This window comes from Gopherus flavomarginatus, chromosome 10 (assembly GCF_025201925.1).
Source record: "Gopherus flavomarginatus isolate rGopFla2 chromosome 10, rGopFla2.mat.asm, whole genome shotgun sequence".
Classification (NCBI taxonomy): Eukaryota; Metazoa; Chordata; order Testudines; family Testudinidae; genus Gopherus; species Gopherus flavomarginatus.
The window spans coordinates 82,868,893-82,891,767 of record NC_066626.1 but is presented as its reverse complement, the minus strand read 5'-3'; the positions used below and the strand labels follow the sequence as shown (position 1 = coordinate 82,891,767).

General features: G+C 48.5%; 1 protein-coding gene across 4 annotated transcripts in view; it reads right to left on the bottom strand.

Moving 5' to 3' along the window:
* LOC127059028 (unconventional myosin-X-like) overlaps window positions 1-22,875 on the bottom strand; it is a 202,116-nt gene that overhangs the window by 119,447 nt on the left and 59,794 nt on the right. For all 4 annotated transcript variants that reach the window (XM_050969637.1, XM_050969640.1, XM_050969639.1 and 1 more), the window contains 3 exons: window positions 18,758-18,826; window positions 14,945-15,027; window positions 12,100-12,208 (listed from right to left, as the gene is read on the bottom strand). In XM_050969637.1, coding sequence (XP_050825594.1) covers window positions 12,100-12,208; window positions 14,945-15,027; window positions 18,758-18,826 — 261 coding nt within the window. The remainder of the gene's footprint in view (window positions 1-12,099; window positions 12,209-14,944; window positions 15,028-18,757; window positions 18,827-22,875) is intronic.

The window sequence follows — 22,875 nt, the reverse complement described above, 5'->3', positions numbered from 1 at the left end:
AGTCACATAGTCAATTTAATAAAAAAATTAAAAATCACACGTCAGTGAAAAAATTTTACCTGCTGTTATTGACTAACCTTGCAAGGCCTTACACTCAAGTGCATTTTTCTGTCTGTAATGTGGTAACTTTTCAACATTTCAACCAATTGAGTCCAAAATTTCAGTAAATATTTAAGGCACCAATTAGCAGAATCCTACTGATTTTGATGACAACTGGAAAAACCAAAAGGGGGAAATAAGTGAGACACAGAGCACCTAGTTACCAGAAGCAGCAGCTTCAACCAGCAAGGTAACTAGAGAGCAAAGAACCAGTTGATAGTGGCCATTAACATCTTCCAGCACAACAATACCCCCATTTTATAATTACCAGTCCTCCCAATATAGTTTAAAACACTGGCACCCTAAAAGAAAAACAAAAGACAAAAGGAGGAGGAGGGGCAATGAGGGTGCGCACACAACCTCTGGTGGGAGGGGAAAAAAACGGTTACCAACCTCCTGTAACTGTTGTTCTTCAAGATCCGTTGTACATGTGCATTCCAATGTAGGTGTGTGCACAGCCCAAGCACAGTCACTGGAAATTTTTCCCCCAGTGGTATCTGTCAGGTTGGCTCTGGTGCCCTCAGGTACCGTGTGCTCAAAATGCCAATATAAAGGGCCTTGTTGACCTTGCCCCCCCTCAGTTCCTTCTTTTCAGCTAACTCCAACAGGGAGGGTCTTAGAATGGACATATGCAATACATCTCGAAGAACAAAAGTTATGGAAGGTTAGTAATAATTTTTTCTTCTTCAAATTCTTGAACATGTCTACTCCAATGTAGGTGACTCCCAAGCAGTTGTACAGGAGGTGGGCTTGACATTCATGGATATGCTGACTACAAAACTGATCAGCCTAAGATGGCATTGTCCCTGGCCTGTTGGGTGATGGCATAGCGTGCCGAGAACATATGTGCCAATGACCAAGTGACTGCAATGGAACGGTGAAACCACTTTCAGGAGGAAAACAGGGTGTGGACACAACTGCACCTTATCCTTAAAGAAAATCATATACAGGGGCTCCGATGTGAGGGCACAAATCTCCAAAATTGTTCTAGCCAAAGGGATGGCCACTAAAAAGGCCACCTTCCGGGAGAGGTGAGTTAACGAATACATTGTCAGTGGCTTGAATGGGGCCCATAAGCTTTGATAAGATGAGGTTTAGGTCCCAGGGAGTAATGGGATCTCTAACCTGGAGGTTATATCCTCTCTAGGCCTTTAAGGAAACAGATAACCATCTCATGATGGAAGACGGACTGACTGTCGACCGGGGGATGGGAGGCTAACATCACTGCAACGTCAGCCTTGATGGAAGAAACAGCGAAGCCTTACTGTTTCAGAAGCAACAGGTATTCCAATATAACCTGCAATGAAGAACTCAAGGGTGGAACTCCACGGTGGAAAGATGGGAGAAACGCTTCCATTTTGCAAAGTAAGTAGCTCTGATGGAGGGCTTCCTACTACCTAACAGGACCTGATGAACCTGTTCCGAGCAAGCCTGCTCTTCAGAATTCAGCCACGAAGCTTGCAGGCTGTCAGATGAAAAGAGCTGAGGTTCAGATGGAGCAACCAACTGTGATTCCGAGAGATTGGGTCAGGATATAAAGGAAGTGGGAGCAGGGCCTCCACTGAGAGGCCTAATAGGGTGGTGAATCAATGTTGCCTGGGCCAGGCCGGGGCTATGAGAATGACCCAGTCCCAGTCCCGCTTGATCTTAATCAGAACCTTGTGCATTAGCAAGATAGGAGAAAAGGCGTAATATAGGAAATCTATCCATGGTAGCAGAAAAGGGTCCATGAGACACCCTAGGCTCTGGCTTTGTAGGGAGCAGAACTGGTTGCATATCCTGTTGATTTGAGTAGCCAACAGATTTATCTGAAGTGTCCCCCACCACTGGAAAATGTTCTTTGTGATGTCCAGCCAAAGGGATCACTTGTGGTGAATGGAGGAAGACCTGCTGAGGTGATCCACCAGCTGGTTCTGTGCTCTCAGGTGGTGAGAAGCCTTCAGGTGGACTGAATGCACATTCAGATTCCCACAGATAGCTTGCTTCTCAGCACAGCAGGGAAGAACATGCCCCACCCTGTCTTTTGGTGTAAAAATGGCTGTTGTGTTGTCCATGAGAACCCATATGTCCTGGTTTGCAGTGTGAGGCAGGAACGCCTAGAATGACTGCCCTGAGCTCTCTGACATTGATATGAAGAGAGAGCTCTTCTAGAGACCAGAGGCCTTGAGTCCTGAGGGGCCCTAAATGGGCTCTGCAGCCCAGTGCCGTTGCATCTGAAACGGGGGACGTTGAAGTCTGGGGCTGCAAAAAGGGTATTCCTGCATGAACCGTGCAATGGTCCAGCCACCAATCCAGCGAAACAAGGACTCAAAAAGTATGGAGAGAACTGAATCCAGATTGTGACAGGTAGCTGAGAACACCGTGGCCAGCCATCCTTGAAGAGGTCTGAGGTGCAGCCTCGCGTGGTGCATGATGCCATGTGGCCCAGACGTCTCCGACAGCTCTAAGCTGCTGTAACCAGGTGGGTCTTGAGGGAACTTATTGGGACCATGGTCGCCTGAAACTGGTCTCCCAGGAGGAATGCTCTGGCCTGAGTGGAGCTGAGTACCACTCTGATGAACTCTATTCTCTGCACTGGGCCAAGGGTAGAATTTGTTGTGTTTATTAGTAGGCCTAAGGCCTGGAAAGTTGACTGGATGAGGTGGATGCTGGATTCCATCTGGGCTCTGGACTGGCCTTTGACTAGTCAGTCGTCGAGATATGGGTAGACATGCATTGCTCATCTCCTCAGGCAGGCTGCCACTACTGCCATGCATTTGGGGGCAACTTCCTGGTGCAAGGGCTGAAGGAAACAAGCAGGGGTCATGCTCCTCTTGACCTGCTGCACACAAACAGGGAAAAATTTGTAGGGCAAGTAGAAGTGGGTTGCAACCCCGGCAACAGTGATCATGAGATGGTCAAGTTCAGGATCCTGACAAAAGGAAGAAAGGAGAGCAGCAGAATACGGACCCTGGGCTTCAGAAAAGCAGATTTTTACTCCCTCATAGAACTGATGGGCAGGATCCCCTGGGAGGCTAATATTAGGGGAAAAGGAGTCCAGGAGAACTGGTTGTATTTTAAAGAAGCCTTACTGGGCACAGGAACAAACCATCCCAATGTGGAGAAAGAATAGTAAATGTGGCAGGTGACCAGCTTGGCTTAACAGAAAAATCTTCGCTGAGCTTAAAGACAAAAAGGAAGCTTACAAGAAGTGGAAATTTAGACAGATGACTAGGTAGGCATATAAAAATATTGCTTGAGCATGCAGAGGTGTAATCAGGAAGGCCAAAGCACAATTGGAGTTGCAGCTAGCAAGGGATATGAAGGGTAACCAGAAGGGTTTCTACAGGTATGTTAGCAACAAGAAGGTGGTCCGGGAAAGTGTGGGACCCTTTCTGAATGGGGGAGGCAACCTAGTGACAGATGATGTGGAAACAGCTGAAGTACTCAATGCTTTTTTTGCCTCTGTCTTCACAGACAAGGTCACCTCTCAGACTGTTGCATTGGGCAGCACCATATGGGGAGGAGGTGAACAGCCAGGTTCTTGAGACAGCTGTTGAGGCAGCGCAGGTTCCCTAGTAGTGAGGGAGCCACTGGCATTCAAATCATGGCCCCATCCTCACTCTGCCTCTTCCTTCAGAGACCCTGTGCCCCCCGTTTGCTCCTCTCTGCTCCCTCCTCCCATTCCTTGCCCTTAAGATAGGGAAAATGGGAGTAGAACCCCTTTCCTCTCAAGTTTTGCGGAATCTCTTCCATGGCTCCCATCTGAAGGAGGGATTGGATTTATTGGACCAAAAGTCACTTGTAAAACGGGTCCCTGAAGAGGAAAGGGGAGTAGAAACAAACTGGAGACTAGTGTATCCCACTTCCACTGTGCACAGCTCCCAGCGGTCCGAGGTGATACAGGCCCAGGCACTGATGAAGTGGGACAGACGGTCCAAAACCAGAGGTGCAACTGCATCTGATATAAGGGGTACTAGGCTGGAGACCTTGAGCATCACGTCAAAAGGGGAGCTTCAAGCTCCCTGAGTGCCTGGGAGCAGCATGCGTCAGTCCCAAGGCAGAAGCTGGCAAAGGCAAAGTACTGGGCAGACTGCTGGGGCCTGTAATGATTCCTAGAAGCTGCAGGAGTATATAACCCTAGGGACTTTATGGTTGTCCTGGAATCCTTAAGCTCATGGAGCTTAGCACTGATCTTCTCTGAGAAGAATGAGGATCCTTCAAAGGGGTGATACGGGAGGGTTTGCTGGACCTCTGAGGAACAGGGCCGGCTTTAGGAAGTGCGGGGCCCAATTCAAACATTTTTGGTGGGGCCCTGGCAGGGATGACTTTAAAAAAAAAAAGTGGAAAAAAAAGCCTTTCATTTCTTTCATGTATTATTTACTTTCCATAACTATATGAATAACAAAATTATATATTATATACATTGCATCATATCTGCTGTTGATTGGCTATTAATGACTGCCATTTCACATGTGTGGGTCCCCGCCACTCCCTGGGGGTGTGCACATGTGTTGGTCCCAGCTGCTCCCTGCCCCTCTCATTGAAGCAGGTGTGCAGGGTTACTGCCCTGGAAACTGCAGGGCAGCAGTGGACATGGGGCTGGCTGGAGCAGGACAGGGGCTGAATGGAGGTAGGGTCTGACTGCAGGCAGGGCAAGGGGTGTGGGGCTGGTTGGAGACAGGGGGTGTGTGGCGGGCTGGCTTCAGGCAGGGCCGCAGGGGTGTGCAGCAGGGGTTTGCAGGTCTGGAGACAGCAGAGTGTGGAACTGGCTGGCTTCAGGCAGTGGGGTGTAGCAGGGGTTGACTGGAGACAGGGCAGAGGGTGTGGGCTGGGCAGGGTGTGCAGGGCTGGTGCGGGCAGCAGTGTGTGTGGGGCTGGCTGGCTTTGGGCAGGGCTTCAAGGGTGTGTGGCACGGGCTGGCTGGAGACAGGACAGGGGGTTTGGCAGGGGCTGGCTGTGGGCACGGGTGCAGGGCTGGCTGTGTGCACGGCGTGCAGGGCTGGCTGCAGGCAGGGGGGGCCGGACTGGTGTGGGCAGGTCAGCGGGTGCAGCAGAGGCAGCTGGAACCCCAGCTCTTTAAGTAGCCCCCAAACCCCCTTCTACCCCGCCCCGGACCTTTTAAATAGCTGCGGGAGTGCTGGGGAATGCATGGGGGAGGCAGGGCTCCGGCGGCTATTTAAAGGACCGGGGTGGCAAAGGCTCTGTTTTTTGTAGTGTGTATCGCTGTATATAGTTTAGTCAGTTTTATCTATTAGGGTTGGGTCTTTTCTCCTTCAGGGCTCTGGGGGCTATTTAAAGGGCCCAGAGCTCCAGCCGGGGTCGCGGGGCTTGCCGCACTCCAGTTGGAGCCACCAGGCTTGCCGCACTCCGGCTGGAGCGTGGCAAGCCCCGCGGCCTCGCTCTCCCGGCCAGAGAGCGGCAAAGCCCCGCCGCCCCGCTCTCCCAGCTGGAGCCCCGGCCGGAGCGCAGCAAGCCCCGCCGCCCCGCTCTCCTGGCTGGAGCCCCGGCCAGAGCGTGGCAAGCCCCGCCGCCCTGCTCTCCCAGCTGGAGCCCCGGCCGGAGCGCGGCAAGCCCAACCGCCCCGCTCTCCCGGCTGGAGCACCGGCCGGAGCGCGGCAAGCCCCGCCGCCCCGCTCTCCCGGCTGGAGCACCGGCCGGAGCGCGGCAAGCCCCGCCGCCCTGCTCTCCCGGCTGGAGCCCCGGCCGGAGCGCGGCAAGCCCCGCCGCCCTGCTCTCCCGGCTGGAGCCCCGGCCGGAGCGCGGCAAGCCCCGCCACCCTGCTCTCCCGGCTGGAGCCCCAGCCGGAGCGCGGCAAGCCCCGCCGCCCTGCTCTCCCGGCTGGAGCCCCGGCCGGAGCGCGGCAAGCCCCGCCGCCCCGGCCGGAGCTCTAGCTGGGAGAGCAGGGCTGCGCCGCGCTCCTGCTGGCGCTTTGCTCAAAGGAGCGGGACTATGGAAGACCCCAGAGCGGGACTGGGGTAAGTTAAAAAAAAAATTAAAAAGGTGCATAAGGCGCGGGGCCCGATTCCCCGGAATCGGTCAAATCGGCCTAAAGCCGGCCCTGCTGAGGAAGACCAGAAGACTGTAACCAAGAGCTCCTGGCCATGGTTATCACGAAGGCCACGGATCTGGCCACAGAATCAGTTACATCAAGGGCCACTATAGTTTTCCCTGCACCAACCAGTGAGGAGACTTCCTGCCTGGCTTCTTGAGGGAGCAGATCTTTAAACTTGTGTGTGCCATCCCAAATATCAAAACATAGCAACCCAGCAGTGCCTGCTGGTTTGCCATCCTAAGTTGCAACCCTCCAGTCGAGTACACCTTTCTGCAAAATAAGTCCAACTTTTTGGAGTCTTTTGCCATAGGCATTGCCCCCAATTGCCCTTGATAATCTCTTTCTTTGGTGGCCAATGCTACCAGGGACCCTGGAGGGCGATACAAGTATAAAAACTCGTAACCTTGGGCTGGCACATAATACTTCTGCTTCGTATGCTTTGACATAGGGGGAAGGGAAACAGAGGTCTGCCACAGAACCTTAATCGGGTCCATGATAGCCTCACTGAGCGGCAGGGCCACCCTCGAGGGGCCTGCTGCTGTCAAAACGTCCATCAGGCTATGAGAAGACTCCTTGACCACCTCTACCTGGATGCCCAAATTTGATGCCACCTGCTTTAACAAGTCCTGGAGAGCCTTGTGGTCATTTTAGGAAGGCGACACACCAGCTGCCAATACCATCCCCTCTAGGGAGGAGGAAGCCAGCATCGACTGAGGGCCCTCCACCTCTCCTTCCGTATTCGCCGAGATCCATGGGCCCTCTGTCTGATGCTCGGTACCGGAGTCTGGATCAGAAGTCTCCCGTCGCGGCACTGGTGATGCTCTACTCTTGGAGGCCACCAAATAGGAGTGCCTTGAGAGGGGACCCTGGGCTGGGGGGAAACCCCACGAGTTCCAGAGGGCCATTGCAATAGCCCCAGCCTCCAAGGACCAGAGGGCAAGAACTCGGTGATATGCTTCTGTTTGGTTTGGTGGGGTAGGAGTGCCTCGGGGAGCAGTGCAGGTGGTTGCAAACAGAGTATGACCCTCCTTCTGACTCCGAAGACAGAGTCCTAACAAGACGACTAGGGAGGTGTGGACTCCATCAATGCCGGAGATCGGTGCAGTGATAGGGAAGCCTGCGCCGAGGCTAGCATGGAGGGTTTTCCCCTGGATGGTACCACAGTCCTGATTCTAGGCAGAGGCTGGGAGAAGATGGTTCCTGGACCAATGATACCAGCAGCACCAATTCCTGCACTGCCAGAAATATAGACAGCAGCAATGAGAGCAAGTCCCTGGCTGCTGCAAACGCCTCCAGAGTTGACAGCACTGTAAACATACTGGTAACATGCTTCCTGCTTGAAGACAGTACCCAGGGGCAGAAGTTAGCAGGACCTGTGTAGGCTCCTGAGTCACTGGTATCAGCTGTGGCAGTGCCAAGGTAGAAGAGTGGCCTTATACAGGTCTCACTTTATCCCTGTCCCCAGGTCTGACTGACCTTGGTGCTAGGAATTGACCCCTCTCATCCAGCTGCCTCTTGTGCTTCTTCTTAGGCACCAGCGATGGGGAATGATGCCAAGACTGTTGTATGGTGGGAGCCACACTCTGCACCATCGCCGAGGTACTCAGTGCCGAGTCTGAGCAACTTTGTTCTGAAGCGAGTCTCAAAGCTGTGAGTCCTTCCTGTGAGTCTTTCCCAAGCACTTGAGACAACTCGAGTGTGGGTCTCTTAGGGGCACTGACATGCCGCAGGAGGCACAGGGCCTGAAGCCTAGTGAACGAGGCATGCCCTGGCACCAGGGAACAGATGAACTTCACCAACTGAAGGAGAAAAGGCCCAACCCTAATAGGTAAAACTGACTAAACTATATACAACGATACACGTTACAAAAAACAGTAAAAACCACTGGGAAAGTTTTCTAAAGCGAGCAGCTTCAGTGACCATCATAAGCAGTAAGAAGGAACTGAGGGGGTTCAAGGTCGGGAGGGCCCTTTATACCAGCGCTATGAGCATGCGGCACCAGAGGGTGCCAGAACTGACCTGACTGATACCACTGGAGGAAAATTTCTGATAACTATGCTCGAGGTGCACACACACCTACAGTGGAAAGGACATGTGTTACCTTCGAAGAAGAAATGGGAGATGCTGGCATGGCAGGCATAGGGGAATGGAAGAGCTGGGGGAGAAGAGGAAATGAAGGTGCACAAAGAGTTCCTGGCATGGGAGGAAATGGGAGGCACACAGGGCCCTGACACAGGGAGGAAGGCAGAATATGGACACACACCGAGCTCCTGCTGGAAGGGATGGGAGACCTTGGTATGGGGAGGAAGGAGGAAAATGGAATATGCAGAGTCCCTGGCATGGTGGGGGAAGAGAATGGAGGACCCTGTGTGATGATGCTGGGGCTCTGACTATGCAACTTATGAATTCTGGTTGCTACTGCAAAGTTATCCTGAACAGTTACTATGGAAACTGCTGTACAATGAATGCCTGTTGCCTGTTTATCCCCCAAGTCTTACCAGCCTGAAAAGCATGTCTCCTCAGACAAGGACAACATGAAGGTACTTCATGTTAACAATGGTGCTTTGAATCGACAACAGAGATGCTGAGTGGCTTTGCTCAAGCTGGGAAAGAGATTTCCTCTGCTATTGTGAAGGAAGGGGGGAAGTCTGAAGCAATGAAAAGTTACCAAACACGTAAAGAATGACAGGAGACCAGCCTCAGGATTAAATAAGGAGTCACATGGGGAACTGGAGAGAGGGTCACCCCAGAACAGGAAGCTTTGGAAATACGAGAGGAAGATCACAGAAGCCAGGGAGGAAGTGTGCATGAAGGAGAAACAACCCAGCATATAGGGGTCTGCATGAGGCAAGGGGCTACTTTTCCCTGAGCCCAGATAGCCCCCAAGGACTGGTAAGGGAAGGGTGGGCTAGCAATCCCCAATGTGGTTAGGACATTCATTGTTCCAAATAACGATATAAAGCACAAGAAAATACAGATTGAGTAAAAGAGCAATTGTGTTGGACTCTGGGCAAAGTGTCTCCCCTTGTTAAATGCTTTACAGTTCCACACATCTCCAGAGAGAAATAAACCATGAACCACAAGGCTCACATATTTCAGTGGGATATTGGCACACGGTGTGTTTAAGCAACTGGGGTATTTGGAGGTTAGAGCTGGTCCTGAGGACTAAAGAGCTCCATGTCCAGGAAGGGGTAGGAGACAGAGTTAGGGCCCAGGAAATGTACCAGAGAGACTAAGGGGGAGGAAACAGAGCTGCAGCCTGCTGAGACCCAGGGAAGCTTTACCCACCCAGGGATCCAAGACTTGGACTCCCTTCACAGCAGTCTGATGGGGAGCCAACTAAATCTATGACACACTAGCATGGAGGGGAAGGAGCAATGGGATGGGTCACAGAAGCTATGGTGGAGGGGAGTTTGGGGATGCTGGTATAGAGAGAAAGTGAGAATGAAGAGGCACACAGAGCCCCTAGCATGGGGAGCCATACGGAGCCCCGAACATGGCGAGGGTGGGCGGCAACTGCAGACACACAGAACCCTGACATGCGGGGAGGGTGTGGGTTGCAGGGAGTTACTGAAAAAGAAGGAAATGGGTGGGTGGTATAGAGACAGGTTTTACGGAGAATGAAGGGATAGAATGAGCCCCTGGAGTCTGCCATGAGATCAGTCTATACAATCATGAAGTCTGAGACCCCTCTAGTTACAAATAACACCCAAGATCATTGCACCTGCATCTCTGTGAGTAACCACTCTCACTATTTCTCCTATACAGGCACTCAGTTTCCCGTGTTGTTTATGTGGGTGTCTCACACTTTAAAAATAGGAAAATGTGATTGTAAAAAAAACCTACAAAAATTAGCAGGGACTTGGGAGGGGTGTAAAACTGGAACAAATTTTCACAACTTTTTTTAAACTGACAGTGTCACTTTGGAACAAATTGATAAATTAACCAGTAATGAGTCACCAGGATCAGGTGGTATTCACCCAAGAGCTCTGAAATAACTCAAATATGAAATTGCAGAACTACTAACTGTGGTATGTAACCTATCACTTAAATCAGCTTCTGGACCAGATGACAAAAGGATAGCTAATGTGATGACAAATTTTAAAAAGGCTCCAGGTCAGCAAGCCTAACTGTAGTACCAGGCAAACTGGCTGAAACTATAATAAAGAACAGAATTATCAGACATATAAATTAACATGATTTGTGGGGAAGAGTCTACACGGCTTTTGTAAAGGGAAATCATTCCTCACCAATGTATCAGAATTCTTTGAGGGAGTCAACGAATATGGACAAGGGTGATCCAGTGGATATAGTGTACTTGGATTTTCAGAAAGCTTTTCACAATGTCCCTCACCAAAGGCTCTTAAACAAAGTACTCGGTTATGGGATAAGAGAGAAGGACCTCTCATAGTTGAAACATAGGAAACAAATGGTAAGAATAAATGGCCAGTTTTCAGAATGGAGAGGTAAATAGTGGTGTCTCCCAGGGGTCTGTACTGGGACCAGAGCTGTTCAATATATTACAAAATTATCTGGAAAAAAGGGGTAAAGAGTGAGGTGGCAAAGTTTGCGGACGACACAAAATTACTCAATGTAGTTAAGTCCAAACCAGACCACAAAGAGTTACAATGGGATCTCACGAAACAGGGTGACTGGGCAACAAAACAGCAGATGAAATTCAATGTTGATAAATGCAAAGTAATGCATTTTGGAAAACAAGATCCAAACTATATATACAAAATAATAGGGTCTAAATTAACTGCTACCAGTCAAAAAAGTCATTGTGGATAGTTCTCAGAAAATATTCACTCAATGTGCAGCAACAGTCAAAAAAGCGAACTGAATGTTGGGAACCATTAGGAAAGAGATAGATAATAAGGCAACAAATATCATAATGTTGCTATATACACCCATGGTATGCCCACACTTTTCTGGTTGCCCCATCTCAAAAAAATTATATTAAAAATGGAAAAGGTACAGAGAAGGGCAAGAAAAATTATTACAGATTTGTAACAGCTTCCATATGAGGAGAGATTAAAAACACTGGGGCTATTCGGCTTGGCAAAGAGACAACTAAGGGGGGGGGGGAGATAAAATAGAGATCTATAAAATCATGTCTGGTGTGGAGAAAAAGTGTTATTTACCCCTTCACAACACAAGAACTAGGGGTCATCTGATGAAAGTAACAGGCAGCAGTTTTAAAGCAAACAAAAGGAAGTATTTCTTCACACACTGCATCGTCAACCTGTGGAACTATTTGCCAGAAGATGTTGTGAAGGCTAAGACTATTACAGGCTTTGAAAAAGAACTAGATACATTCCTGGAGGATAGGCTCATCAATGGCTATTAGCCAGGATGGGCAGAGATGCAAAACCATGCTCTGCAGTGTCCCTAGCCTCTGTTTGTCAGAAGCTGGTAAGGTGGGTCATGGGATGGATCACTTGATGATTCCCTGTTCTGTTCATTCCCTCTGAAGCACCTGGCATTGGCCACTGTTGCAAGACAGGACACTGGGCTAGATGGACCATTGGTCTGACCCAGTGTGGCCATTCTTATGTGCCCATGTAAAAAGTACTGCCCCCACAAGATCTATCAATACTTAGCTTAAACTCCCATCCCCCCTCCTAGCCATAGGATCAGTACTTGAAAAAACAAACTGTGCCACTCAAGACATTGCTGAAAAAAGCAAAGGCACATTCTTGTTGTAGTCCTCATCCTCTCCCCATTCCCAATTTATCACCTCCACTGCATGGTTTACATTACAGTGTAAATTATGGGAGAGAGACATTGTTTTATCTATCTGCAACATCCTAGCACATTTACAGAGCTGGAAAAGAAATTGAAGGAATCACTCATTCTCTTGCCTCTTTTCTTCACCCCTCACTTAACTTCTTATTCAGCCAGCCCCTCAGTAGTTCCTCCTCTTCATTCTGAAGAGTCGCCCACTTTCTTGGGGAATTCCTTACCCTGAACTGGGAGCTGACGGTTGGCTTGCGCCTCTGGGTTCCCATCTTCAGAGTTTCCTCACTGCTCCGGCTGGAGACTCTTTCAAAGAGGTCATAGATGAAGTCCAGCCTGGCGGTGAGGAGGAGCATCACACACAGAAAACACAGGACATCAGATTCTAGGGTCAGCTATGAAAGAATCAGAGCTTGTGTGCTCATTTACCACCCTACCTCTGTGCCAGGCATCCTAATTACACCTTCCCAAAACACCACTACACAACAATGTGGCTGCATCACAGGGCTCAGCAGGGCATCCCCTCCCTCTAAATGCACAGACCCTCAAACTGCCGCAACATGACAGCAGCCCATACTCCAGTTGCAGAGATGCATTCCCTGTGTCTTACTACCTCAAAGCACGATGTTACACAGACAGTGTTCTGCATTCTGGCTTAGGCAGCACATCTCCTCCCTCTTGCTACACAGACCTCCATGCAAGAACTGCACAAACAGCAGCCCATGTTCCAGCCAGACTGCTGCATCCCTTCTCTCATGGCACAGCCACACAGTATTCCAGTCACACGTCATGTAATTGCCCTCACAGATATCCACTCTTGGAGATGAACCATTGAAACCATGTTACCCTAGAAGGCTCTAAGCCTTGAAACATATGCAGTCTAATCCCAATCTTTCTGTTGATTTTCCTTTTTCATGTAGAGGCATTAATTGGCTCTGGTATCTCCAAGTTATTATTATTGTTATTTCTAGCAGCTTTTATTTTTCCATCTGGCTAAAAGTTTCTTAGTTTGTCTATAACATGGACAAGGGTGATCCAGTGGATACATCGTACTTGGACTTTCAGAAAGCCTTTGACAAGATCCCTCACAAAAGGCTCTTAATCAAAGTAAGCCATCATATGATAACAAGCAAGGTCCTCTCATGGACCAGTAACTGGTTAAAAAGACAGGGGAAAAAAGGTAGGAATAAACGGCCAATTTTTCAGAATGGAGAGAGGTAAACAGTGGTGTCCCCCAGAGATCTGTACAGAGACCAGTGCTGTTCAACATATTTAAAAATTATATGGAAAAAGAGATAAAGAGTGAGGTGGCAAAGTGTGCAGATGATACAAAATTACTCAAGATAGTTAAGCCCAAAGCAGACTGTGAAGAGCTACAAAGGGATCTCACAATACTGGGTGACTAGGCAACAAAATGGCAGATGAAATTCAATGTCAATGAATGATGCACATTGGAAAACAAAAACTCAACTATAAATAAAAAATGATGGGGTCTAAATTAGCTGTTACCACTCAAGAAAGAGATCTTGGAGTCACTGTGGATAGTTCTCTGAAAACATCCACTCAGTGTGTAGCTGCAGTCAAAAGAGCCAAGTTAGGAACCATTAGGAAAGGAGTAGATAAAAAAAAAACAATAAATATCATAAAGCCTCTATATAAATCAAGAGTACGTCCACACTTTGAATACAGTGTGCAGTTCAGCATTCTGTGACTTCTCCCTCTCAGATTGTCCCTGATCATAGATAGCCCCAGGTGCTGTCCCACCCTCTTAACTGGCCAAACAGGAAACATCAGTACTGGCACAGGGGAGCTGGACCTGCTTCATTTAAAGGGGACAGCCACCCTGTGACATCCCTAAAATAATATATATCCAAGCCCACCTTCTAGCAAAGGAGTGAGATCCTGTAGCTGCTGATGGTCCATGTGTCTAAGACCCTGCACTAGGGCCTTTACCTCTAGATGATTTCATAGTAAGAGCTCCCTGTATCCAAAGGCCCTTGAAGGAACCACAGATGGTAATGAGGTGACCTCTGAAGGTCCTAGGAACTTAGGACTGAGGCCTCCTGTGTCCTCAAGTCCAGTCCCCCTCCATTGCAGGTCCTCAGTTTGGAGCTCTCTGATCCAGATTCCCAAGACCAAGAACCTCAAGAAAAAACAGGCAGAGGGGAGATGACAGAAAAATTCTGAGTATGGCTCTTTATGCCTTGCTAGCAGTTTAAAGGGGCTGTAAAGCTATATAACTGCCCCCTGAGGATTCCCCCAGCACAGTGATGGCACAGGACCACCATGGCTAGCCCTACACCCTCTGCCCCATGCAGCTCCCAGCATGGGGTAGCGCCATGGGATTGGTCAGGGACACAGTGGGAAGAGGCCACAGAGGTTTGCATTTTTGGTATTGTAGGCTGCAGAGTAGCCCATTGGCATCCGTAAGGAAGCTGCCATAAGCTAGAACAGACCTTAAGATTGCTCTAACTTATGCTGGGGGCTGTGCTGGACACTGGAGCAGCAAATGTGGCACAAAGAATCTGAAAGCCCCAGAAGCAAACAGCAAATCAATGTTGCATAGATTTCACCACTACAGCTCCAGTAAAATTGTCCTGTCGGCTTCTCCTCCCCCTCTCCAGCTACTCATTCAGCATCTCCTTTCATGCCCATTCTCCCTCACCGCCCTCTCCGCAGCGTGAGGGTGAGGATGGTATGTACATGCATAGCTATGCCTGTGAAGTACTGCAGCTCCCTGAGTCAAAGGATCCCTTGGGCGTTCCAAAGTGTCACCTTTCTGGCACAGAAAATCTTCATGGAAAGAAATAAGCAAAGTCCATCCCATAACAAAGGTGATGCTGATGCTCAATGCATGTTTCTTTGTATCAATTTCTTTGCAGTAAAACTGACTTCTTCTCCAGCCCCTTCTCCTGCTGCCAATATACAGAGAGATAGGAACTTGGGTAATCATATAAAGTAACTCTTCTTCTACATGACCCTGCTATCACGTGAATTCTGCTCAGTTTAGTCCACAGAGTTCTCCTCATTCCGGCCTCCATTCTCCCCTGCAGAGCATTAAGGGCTGCTTACCTGCTATCCTTCAGCATGTTTAAAATGTCATCCCGAAAGGTGTCTCTGTTCTTCTCCAGAAACCCTCTCACATCATACAATACCTGTGACACAGATAATACACGCTGACTAGTACATAATAGTGTAAGCAATTCAAGACACAGTGACACTCCCTCCCCCACACATGCCAACATACAGGGCCACCCTGCACACAGCTCCACTGCATGCCAATGACAAGACAACAGAGCAGGAAACTCCTACGTGCCCAGGCACTACAGGCACATGCTTAAAGACCTGGCCCCTGGAGTCTCTCCATGAGGTCAGAATCCTGGCTTTCATTTACAAAAAAAAGTTGTTTCTAGTGCACAGAGTTCCAAAGAAAACCTTCAAAATGTAGCATATCTACACTACAGAGCCTGTGCTGACATAGCTATGCTGGTGTAGCTCTCTAGTGTAGATGTGGCATACACTGACAGGAGACTACTGATAGCGTAGAACAGGGGTCCCCAACGTGGTGCCTGCGGGCACCATGGTGCCCGCCAGGGCAGCCATATGCGCTCACCTACTGGCCGTCAGACAAGAAGATGCCAAAATGCTGCCAAGAAGTGGCAACGTCATGAAGTGCTACTGCTGAAATCCCACGAAATTTCAGCGGCATTTCAGTGGCGACGCCTCCTGATGATGCTTCTTCATGGCAGCATTTTGGTGGCGATGCCTCTTGACGCTGTCCTTTCATGGCAGCATTTCAGCGGCTGCTTGTCCAGCGGCCACGGTCCTTGGCGGCTATTCGTCTGGCGCCTGCCTCACGGAAAAGGTCGGGGACCACTGGGGACATCGCCTCCCCAGCCAACCTTAGCTATGTCACCAGAAGCATGCCTTTGTTGAGAGAGTGGTGTCTACACCAGTGGTTTTGTCAGCAGAGCATACCCTTGTCTTTCCCCATTCACACACACAGATCGAGGACTGCTGACCCCCACTCCTGACAATACACATACAGCTGCCAATCACACACACACACACACACACACACACACACACACACGGTGGCCAACCTCTTCTGCCACCCTCACACACAGCAGCCTATGCATAGGGCACTTAATCCCTTACACACACAGAGGAACATGCCACCTTTCAGGGCAGGTAATATCCTTCCCATATGAGAACCAACACACACACACACAGAGCATCTGTGCACACTAAAGCAGAGCAGACAGATCCCTCGCATATCAGATCGCAGTGCACTTTAATTTACAAACAAATTAATGAGGCCACATTGTTAGAGCCATAGAAAGGGTCTCCTAGCATTCCAGGGCCACTAAGGGAGGACCACAGAAAGGGTCTCCTAGCGTTGCAGGGCCACTGGGGGAGGGCCACAGAAAGGGTCTCCTAGCACTGCAGGGTCACTGGGAGAGGGCCACAGAAAGGGTCTCCTAGCACTGCAGGACCACTGGGGGAGGGCACTTTTACCCACATTTCTCAAGGTTCCTGCCAACAAGGCTGCAGTTGTAAGAGAAAGAAATGTCCTAGAAAGACGGCGACTAGTTCTGCTGTCACATCACCACACACAGCATTCACTCAGCACCAAGTAACTCAGAAGGCAGGAGGAGAGGCCTGCATAATGTACGGTGGCAGAGTGACAGAGGAAGACTTAATAACTAAAGAAAGTAGCAGCAAGGCACTAGGACAGTGGTCCTCAACCAGCGCTCTGGGGTCTCCTGGGGGGCTGTGAGCAGGTTTCAAGGAGTCCGCCAAGCAAGGCCAGCATTAGAATCACTGGGGCCCAGGGCAGAAAGCCAAAGCCCCACTGCATGGCCCCGGGGCAGAAGCCGAAGCCTGAACAATGTAGCTGTGTGGGGGGCCCTGTGGCATGGGGTCATGGGCAATTGCCCTGCTTGGTGCCCCTAACGCCAGCCCTGGCTTTTATATGCAGAAAAGCAGTTGTGGGCCATGGAATTTTTATAGCATGTTGGGGGTGGGGCGGCCCAGAAAGAAAAAGGCTGAGAACCCCTGCAGTAGGGCACAAAGATACTTTCCCCATTTTAAAATATTCTGGTAAGCTTATTTTTCAAATAGCTGTAGCACCACAGTGACTGGGATAAAATGTGAAAATATGGTCCTGAGTGTTCAGATTTCATCAAGTTATGACCCACAGAAAACGGCATTTGAAGCATGTATAGAACATCTGTAACTATGGACTGAAGTTTCAGAAGGTCTCAGCATCCACATTTGGGACCAGATGTTCAGAAGAGCTCAGCTCCCACTTAGGCACCAAAATAAGCAGCTGGGTTTGCAGAAAATCTGGCCATACATGTACTGATGGGAGCAGCAGAGTTGTGAGCATTTTTTAAAATCTGGCCCCAAATGCAGGTCCCAGTGCATGATGTTCAGCTGGTGAACTGTACAGCCCAGGAAGGCCCATCTGTGCAGCAGCATGCACTTTCATTGTGCATCATATTAGGTCCATGGGGCCTTTGCCTCAGCCACTGCACGTTTGGATACAGCAAAAGCTGTGCAGAGTCTCCAGTCTGGAAGAGAGGGGCTGAGTCCTGTGGATCTTGCAAGGCTGCAGAGCATCCAGTAGGGTCCAGCCAAACACCTCCACATAGTGAAGTTTGTTTTGTCTTTTCTGGGGCAGGGGGAGGGGGGAAGAGGAGGGAAATTCAGGTAAAATACTAAATTTAAAGAGTGCAAATGTTGCATAGTTAAACAGTGCAAAAATGAGGAAATATCTTAGTTAAGATTGTTCAGTCAGCTTCGACTCTGCCATCTTGTGCTTCTGCCTTATAGTGACCCAGTCCAATATATGTGATCACGGACTATTATTCAAGTGACACCATGTAATATCGTATAAGCCATGCCATACATATCAAGAGCTACGAGACAGGATAAGATCTTGAGCCTTGCTGGGAAGGTTAGGGTGGAGGTAGCTATGAAGCCAGTGAGGAGAGGAATGGGATTTCCTGCACCCACGGGAAGAAGGTAGCCGCGAGTGGAGACGGAGTCTCTAGCTGAACAGGGCATCTGTGTAACCAAAACTCATTCTGTCTGACCAGCAATCAGATGCAGTTTGTGTTGAGCACATTCAGTCTCCTCTGTGGGACTGAGGGTCCCAGCTACTTCATTAAATTCAGTCTTGGGTAGGAGCTGGTCTAAAGTGGCTCCTGCAATGACATGCCTGCTGACATCCTCCCCAGTACCATTGAACCACCTAGTGGAAAGCCCCCCTGCATCTTTTGCTCCTAGAGTGGAGCCATCAACACCTCTTCCTCTCCCTCCAGTGGGGAGCTCTCATTATAGCAGGATGCATGCCAAGAGCTCAGTTCCAGGGACGGAGCATCACACTGCAGCATAGTTCTGCTACATCTTCCCATAATCAAGATCCATCATCAGGAAGAAAATGAGGTCAGATGAGGAGGAAGTTATAAAGCTGCAACTCATATTAATAATATTTAACATTAATATAGTTCTATACATGCTCAAAACACTCCCACACATTAGTTAATTAGTTAGAGAGTGAGTCAAGTTCATGCTCCCCATTTTACAGATGCTAAAACTGAGGAACAGAGCAAGGGAAATGACTTGCCCAAGGACACACAGCAAGGCAGAAGCAGAGAGATCACAACTCAGGACATTTTACTATTTGTATTACAGTAACACCTAGGGGGCCCAACTCAACCCCATGTCTATTCCTCTAGGCTATGATCCAAAGCAGGAAGCTTAGTGGAGCTGCCACTCCCAGCAGTTTGCGTAACTCAGGACTCATAGGTGAATGTCAGTGGCTTAGATCCTTCTACCTGCTGACTCCTTCCTCTTGGGCACAGCATGCACACCTACCTCTCCAGCATAATGCCTGATCCCAAACTGGTGATCTGTCACCCGCGGCTTCACATAGTAATGGTTACTCTGAAATAAAGAAGAAAAAGGGTTCTGGTTATCTGCCATAAGAACAAACAGGCTCATGCAACAGCTCTGTCTCAGCTATGATCCAAGGAACACTTTTGGCTCCTAAACTGGGGTGGATGAGGACCTCGATTGCGCCATAGCCTGACCCTAGAGCAGCGGTCAGCAATCTTTCAGAAGTGGTGTGCCAAGTCTTCATTTATTCACTCTAATTTAAGGTTTCGCGTGCCAGTCATACATTTTAACGTTTTTAGAAGGTCTCTTTCTATAAGTCTATAATATAGAACTAAACTACTGTTGTATGTAATGTAAATAAGGTTTTTAAAATGTTTAAGAAACTTCATTTAAAATTAAATTAAAATGCAGAGCCCCCCGCACTGGTGGCCAGGACCCAGGCAGCATGAGTGCCACTGAAAATCAGCTTGCATGCCGCCTTCGGCATGTGTGCTATAGGTTGCCTACCCCTGCCCTAGAGGCTGCACAGTAACCTACATCTACCTTGCAAATATATATTCCAATACCATAAAAAGGCCCAATCTTCCCAGGCTCTGTGAACAAAGGATTGCAGAATTGGACCCAAGGCCTACACAAGGCTAGCACACTACTGGCGTGATACTAATACTTACACAGATTTGGCATTGACCAAAACTTTCGGCGCAGGATATAAAAACAAGGGAGTTTGTTTAGCATAGCAGTTCTGTACCTTTTTAGAAGAATTAATTATACTTCTCCTGTCTCCCTTCGTTTTATGTTCTTCTTTACATCTGCCTTTTCTTTCTTTCACTGGGTATCTTGTTTTATCTTCTAGTCCATGTTGTTCAGCTTGTTTGCCCTTGGTGTCTCCTATTGATTTTAGTACACCCAGATTTCTCTACCATCCTCCTGCCTCCATGTCAAGAATCTTTTCTTGATTCATTTTGCCTCCCCTTTCACTTTTGTTTTGTCCCTGTCTATTAATGTCTCTCTCCTCCCCCTCCCAATCCACTTCCTTTCCTGGACTTCCCTCATTTCCTCTCAGAATAGTATCCAAAGTCTTTTGTCAACATTATACTCTCCGCTTTCCTGCAAAGCCCATGTTTTTCATCTTCCCCTAACACATTCCCCATTGTCTTCCTAAGTCTCTTGCTTCTTTCTCAGCCTCAACTCTCCAAAAGGTTACCTACTTTTTTGTAACTTGAGTTTTTGAGATGTTTTGGTCCCCATGGGTACTCCACCACAGGACATGAGCGGACCCATGCACTCTCAACTGGAGATTTGAATCAGCTGTGCCTGCTGGTCTGTGCCTGCACCCTACACAATCTTGTGCTCCAGTGTGAGGGTAAATAGGGAGGCAAAGACCTGCTGTTGGTCCAGTTTCTTCTCAACTTCTGAGCCAAAAGACTCTGCAGCAGAGGGGAAGGAGGGCAGGAGGTGACTCCCAAGCAGTGACTCAACGAGGAAGGGGTGCTGAAGAGGCAGATCAAGATGGTTTGGAAGATAGCATCACCAATTTTGTGTCCATCTTGGACATGGACAGGATAGTACAGGGGTCAGCAATCTTTCAGAAGTGGTGTGCCAAGTCTTCATTTATTCACTCTAATTTAAGATTTCACGTGCCAGTCATACATTTTAATGTTTTTAGACGGTCTCTTTCTATGTCTATAATATAGAACTAAACTACTGTTGTATGTAAAGTAATTAAGGTTTTTAAAATGTTTAAGAAACTTCATTTAAAATTAAATTAAAATGCAGAGCCTCCTGGACCGGTGGCCAGGACCAGGCAGTGTGAGTGCACTGAAAATCAGCTTATGTGCCATCTTCGGCACACGTGCCATAGGTTGCCTACCCCTTGGATAGTGCAATGTTTGAAGAACTTGTAAGCTGAGGACCAGGTTGTGACCCTGCAAATTTCTACAATGAAGGAAAGGGCTACAGAAGTGAACTTAGCCCTGATGGAATGGGCTGTCAGCCTGGAGGGGGACAGGTTGTACCCCACTGGCCTCGTAGCAAGCTATCATGCAAACTGAAACCCACTTTGATAATCTCTGTGTGGAAATTGATTGTCCTTTCATTCTTTTAGAGAAGGATACAAACAGCCTAGGGGAAATCCTAAAGATTCTTGTTCTGTCCAGATAGAAGCTGAGTGCCTTTCTAACATCTAAAGTATGGCAGCTAGCTTCTCCTCTTGAGGAATAAAGTTTGGGAAAGAATACAGGCAGATGGATATCCTGATTGAGATGAAAGTCCAATGAGAGTGGGGATGGGGACATAGCATGACCTTGTCACGGTACAAGGTACTATATGGTGAATTGGCCACAAGCACCCAGAGGGCTCCCACTCTTTTGGCCAAGGGATGGCTACCAGGAATGAGGTCTTAAGGGAGCGATGAAGGAATAAATAGGGCCTATAGACTTGAAAGGCGAGTTCCTTAAGGCACTGAGGACCAAACTGAGGTCCCAAGGAGGTGTAGGGTTCCAGATACAAAGAAACAAATTATATAAACCTTAAAGGAATCTGGCTATGGTAGGGTGAGCAAAAGGCCCTCAATAGGTTAATGAACAGCTGTAATGGCTGCCAGGAGGACTTTAACAGAACTCATACATAGTCCCTGTGTTTTCAATTCCAATACATAATCAAGAATAGTTGAGAGAGGTGCTTCAGAAGCACATACAGAGTGATAGGAACACAAGGAAAAGAAGTGTTTTCAACTTCTGCAGCTGAGTTTTATGTGTGGAAGGCTTCTTACTATTTAGAAAATACAGATTGGATCTCAGCTGACCAGTCCAATTCTAAATTCAAGAATCACAAAGGAACCAGGTCTTGAGGATCAGAGATACAATGCAGAAGTGGCTCATGTACCTGAATTCTGTGCCATGAGGTCCGATCTGAGCAGGCGGCATCAACATATAGCTACAGAAAGGTGAAGCAGATCTGAGTCCCAGACTTATCTGGGCCAAGGCAGCACTATTAAGATGATCCTCATCAACCTCAGTTTGATTAATGTCTGGAGGATTAGTAGTGTTGGAGAGCAGGTGTAGAAGAGAGTGTGGGGTAGGGACTAGCAGGGTCTCTTCCAAAGATATGCAGCCGCATCCCCCGTTGGAACAGAAAATATGGCTTTTTGTATTGGTTGGGGTTGCAACAAGACCCACTGTGGGAAGATCCCATGCTTCGCAGATGTTGTGAAAGATTAGGTTGCTGAGCGCACACTTGTGGTACTGATGGAAGTTTCTGCTTATTGTATCTGCCATTGTGTTCTGGAGACCTGGCAGGTAAACTGCAGAAATCTCTGTGTGGTAGGCAATATATCAGTACCAGTGATTCTATGCATAAGGACTGGGATCTTGCTCCCCCTTATCGATTTACATAGTACATAGCCATCCTGTTGTCTACTGTTACTCCGACCCAAGAACCCTGAATGTTGTAGAAAAAGTGCTGACACGCATAACAAACTGCCCTTAGTTCTAAGACACTGATGGGAAGCAATGTATCCTGTGGGACCTTTTCCTCTGTGCTGTGTAACTTTGTAGGTGAGGTCCCCAGCCTAGAAGAAAGCATCCAGTATGTCAGATGCATCTGACGAAGTGGGTATTCACTCACGAAAGCTCATGCTCCAAAACGTCTGTTAGTCTATAAGGTGCCACAGGATTCTTTGCTGCTTTTACAGATCCAGACTAACACGGCTACCCGTCTCATACTTGACATCCAGTATGATGATTCTTGTTGGCAGTGGGCATGACAATGGAGAGGAACAGAAACTCATTTGCCAAGATTGTGCCTGTTCAGCATGTACACTGTTTTGAGCCAGGCCTGCAGACATTGCAGATGTAATCTCGCGTGAGGCTGGCATGTGACGTAACAGCTGAAGGTAGGTCCGTACTGCTGTCTGCTGGACTCTGCTAAAAACACGTCCTCTGGTAGATAGGCTCTGGCAGTTCGAGAGCCCTGGTAGCTCCAATGAAATCTATCCGATGAACGGATGTTAATGTGGACTTCCTCAGGCTGATACGAAGACCCAGGTCAGGGCCTTGCAGGTTGCCAATTGGACTCCAGAGCAGAATGCCCCTTGAAAA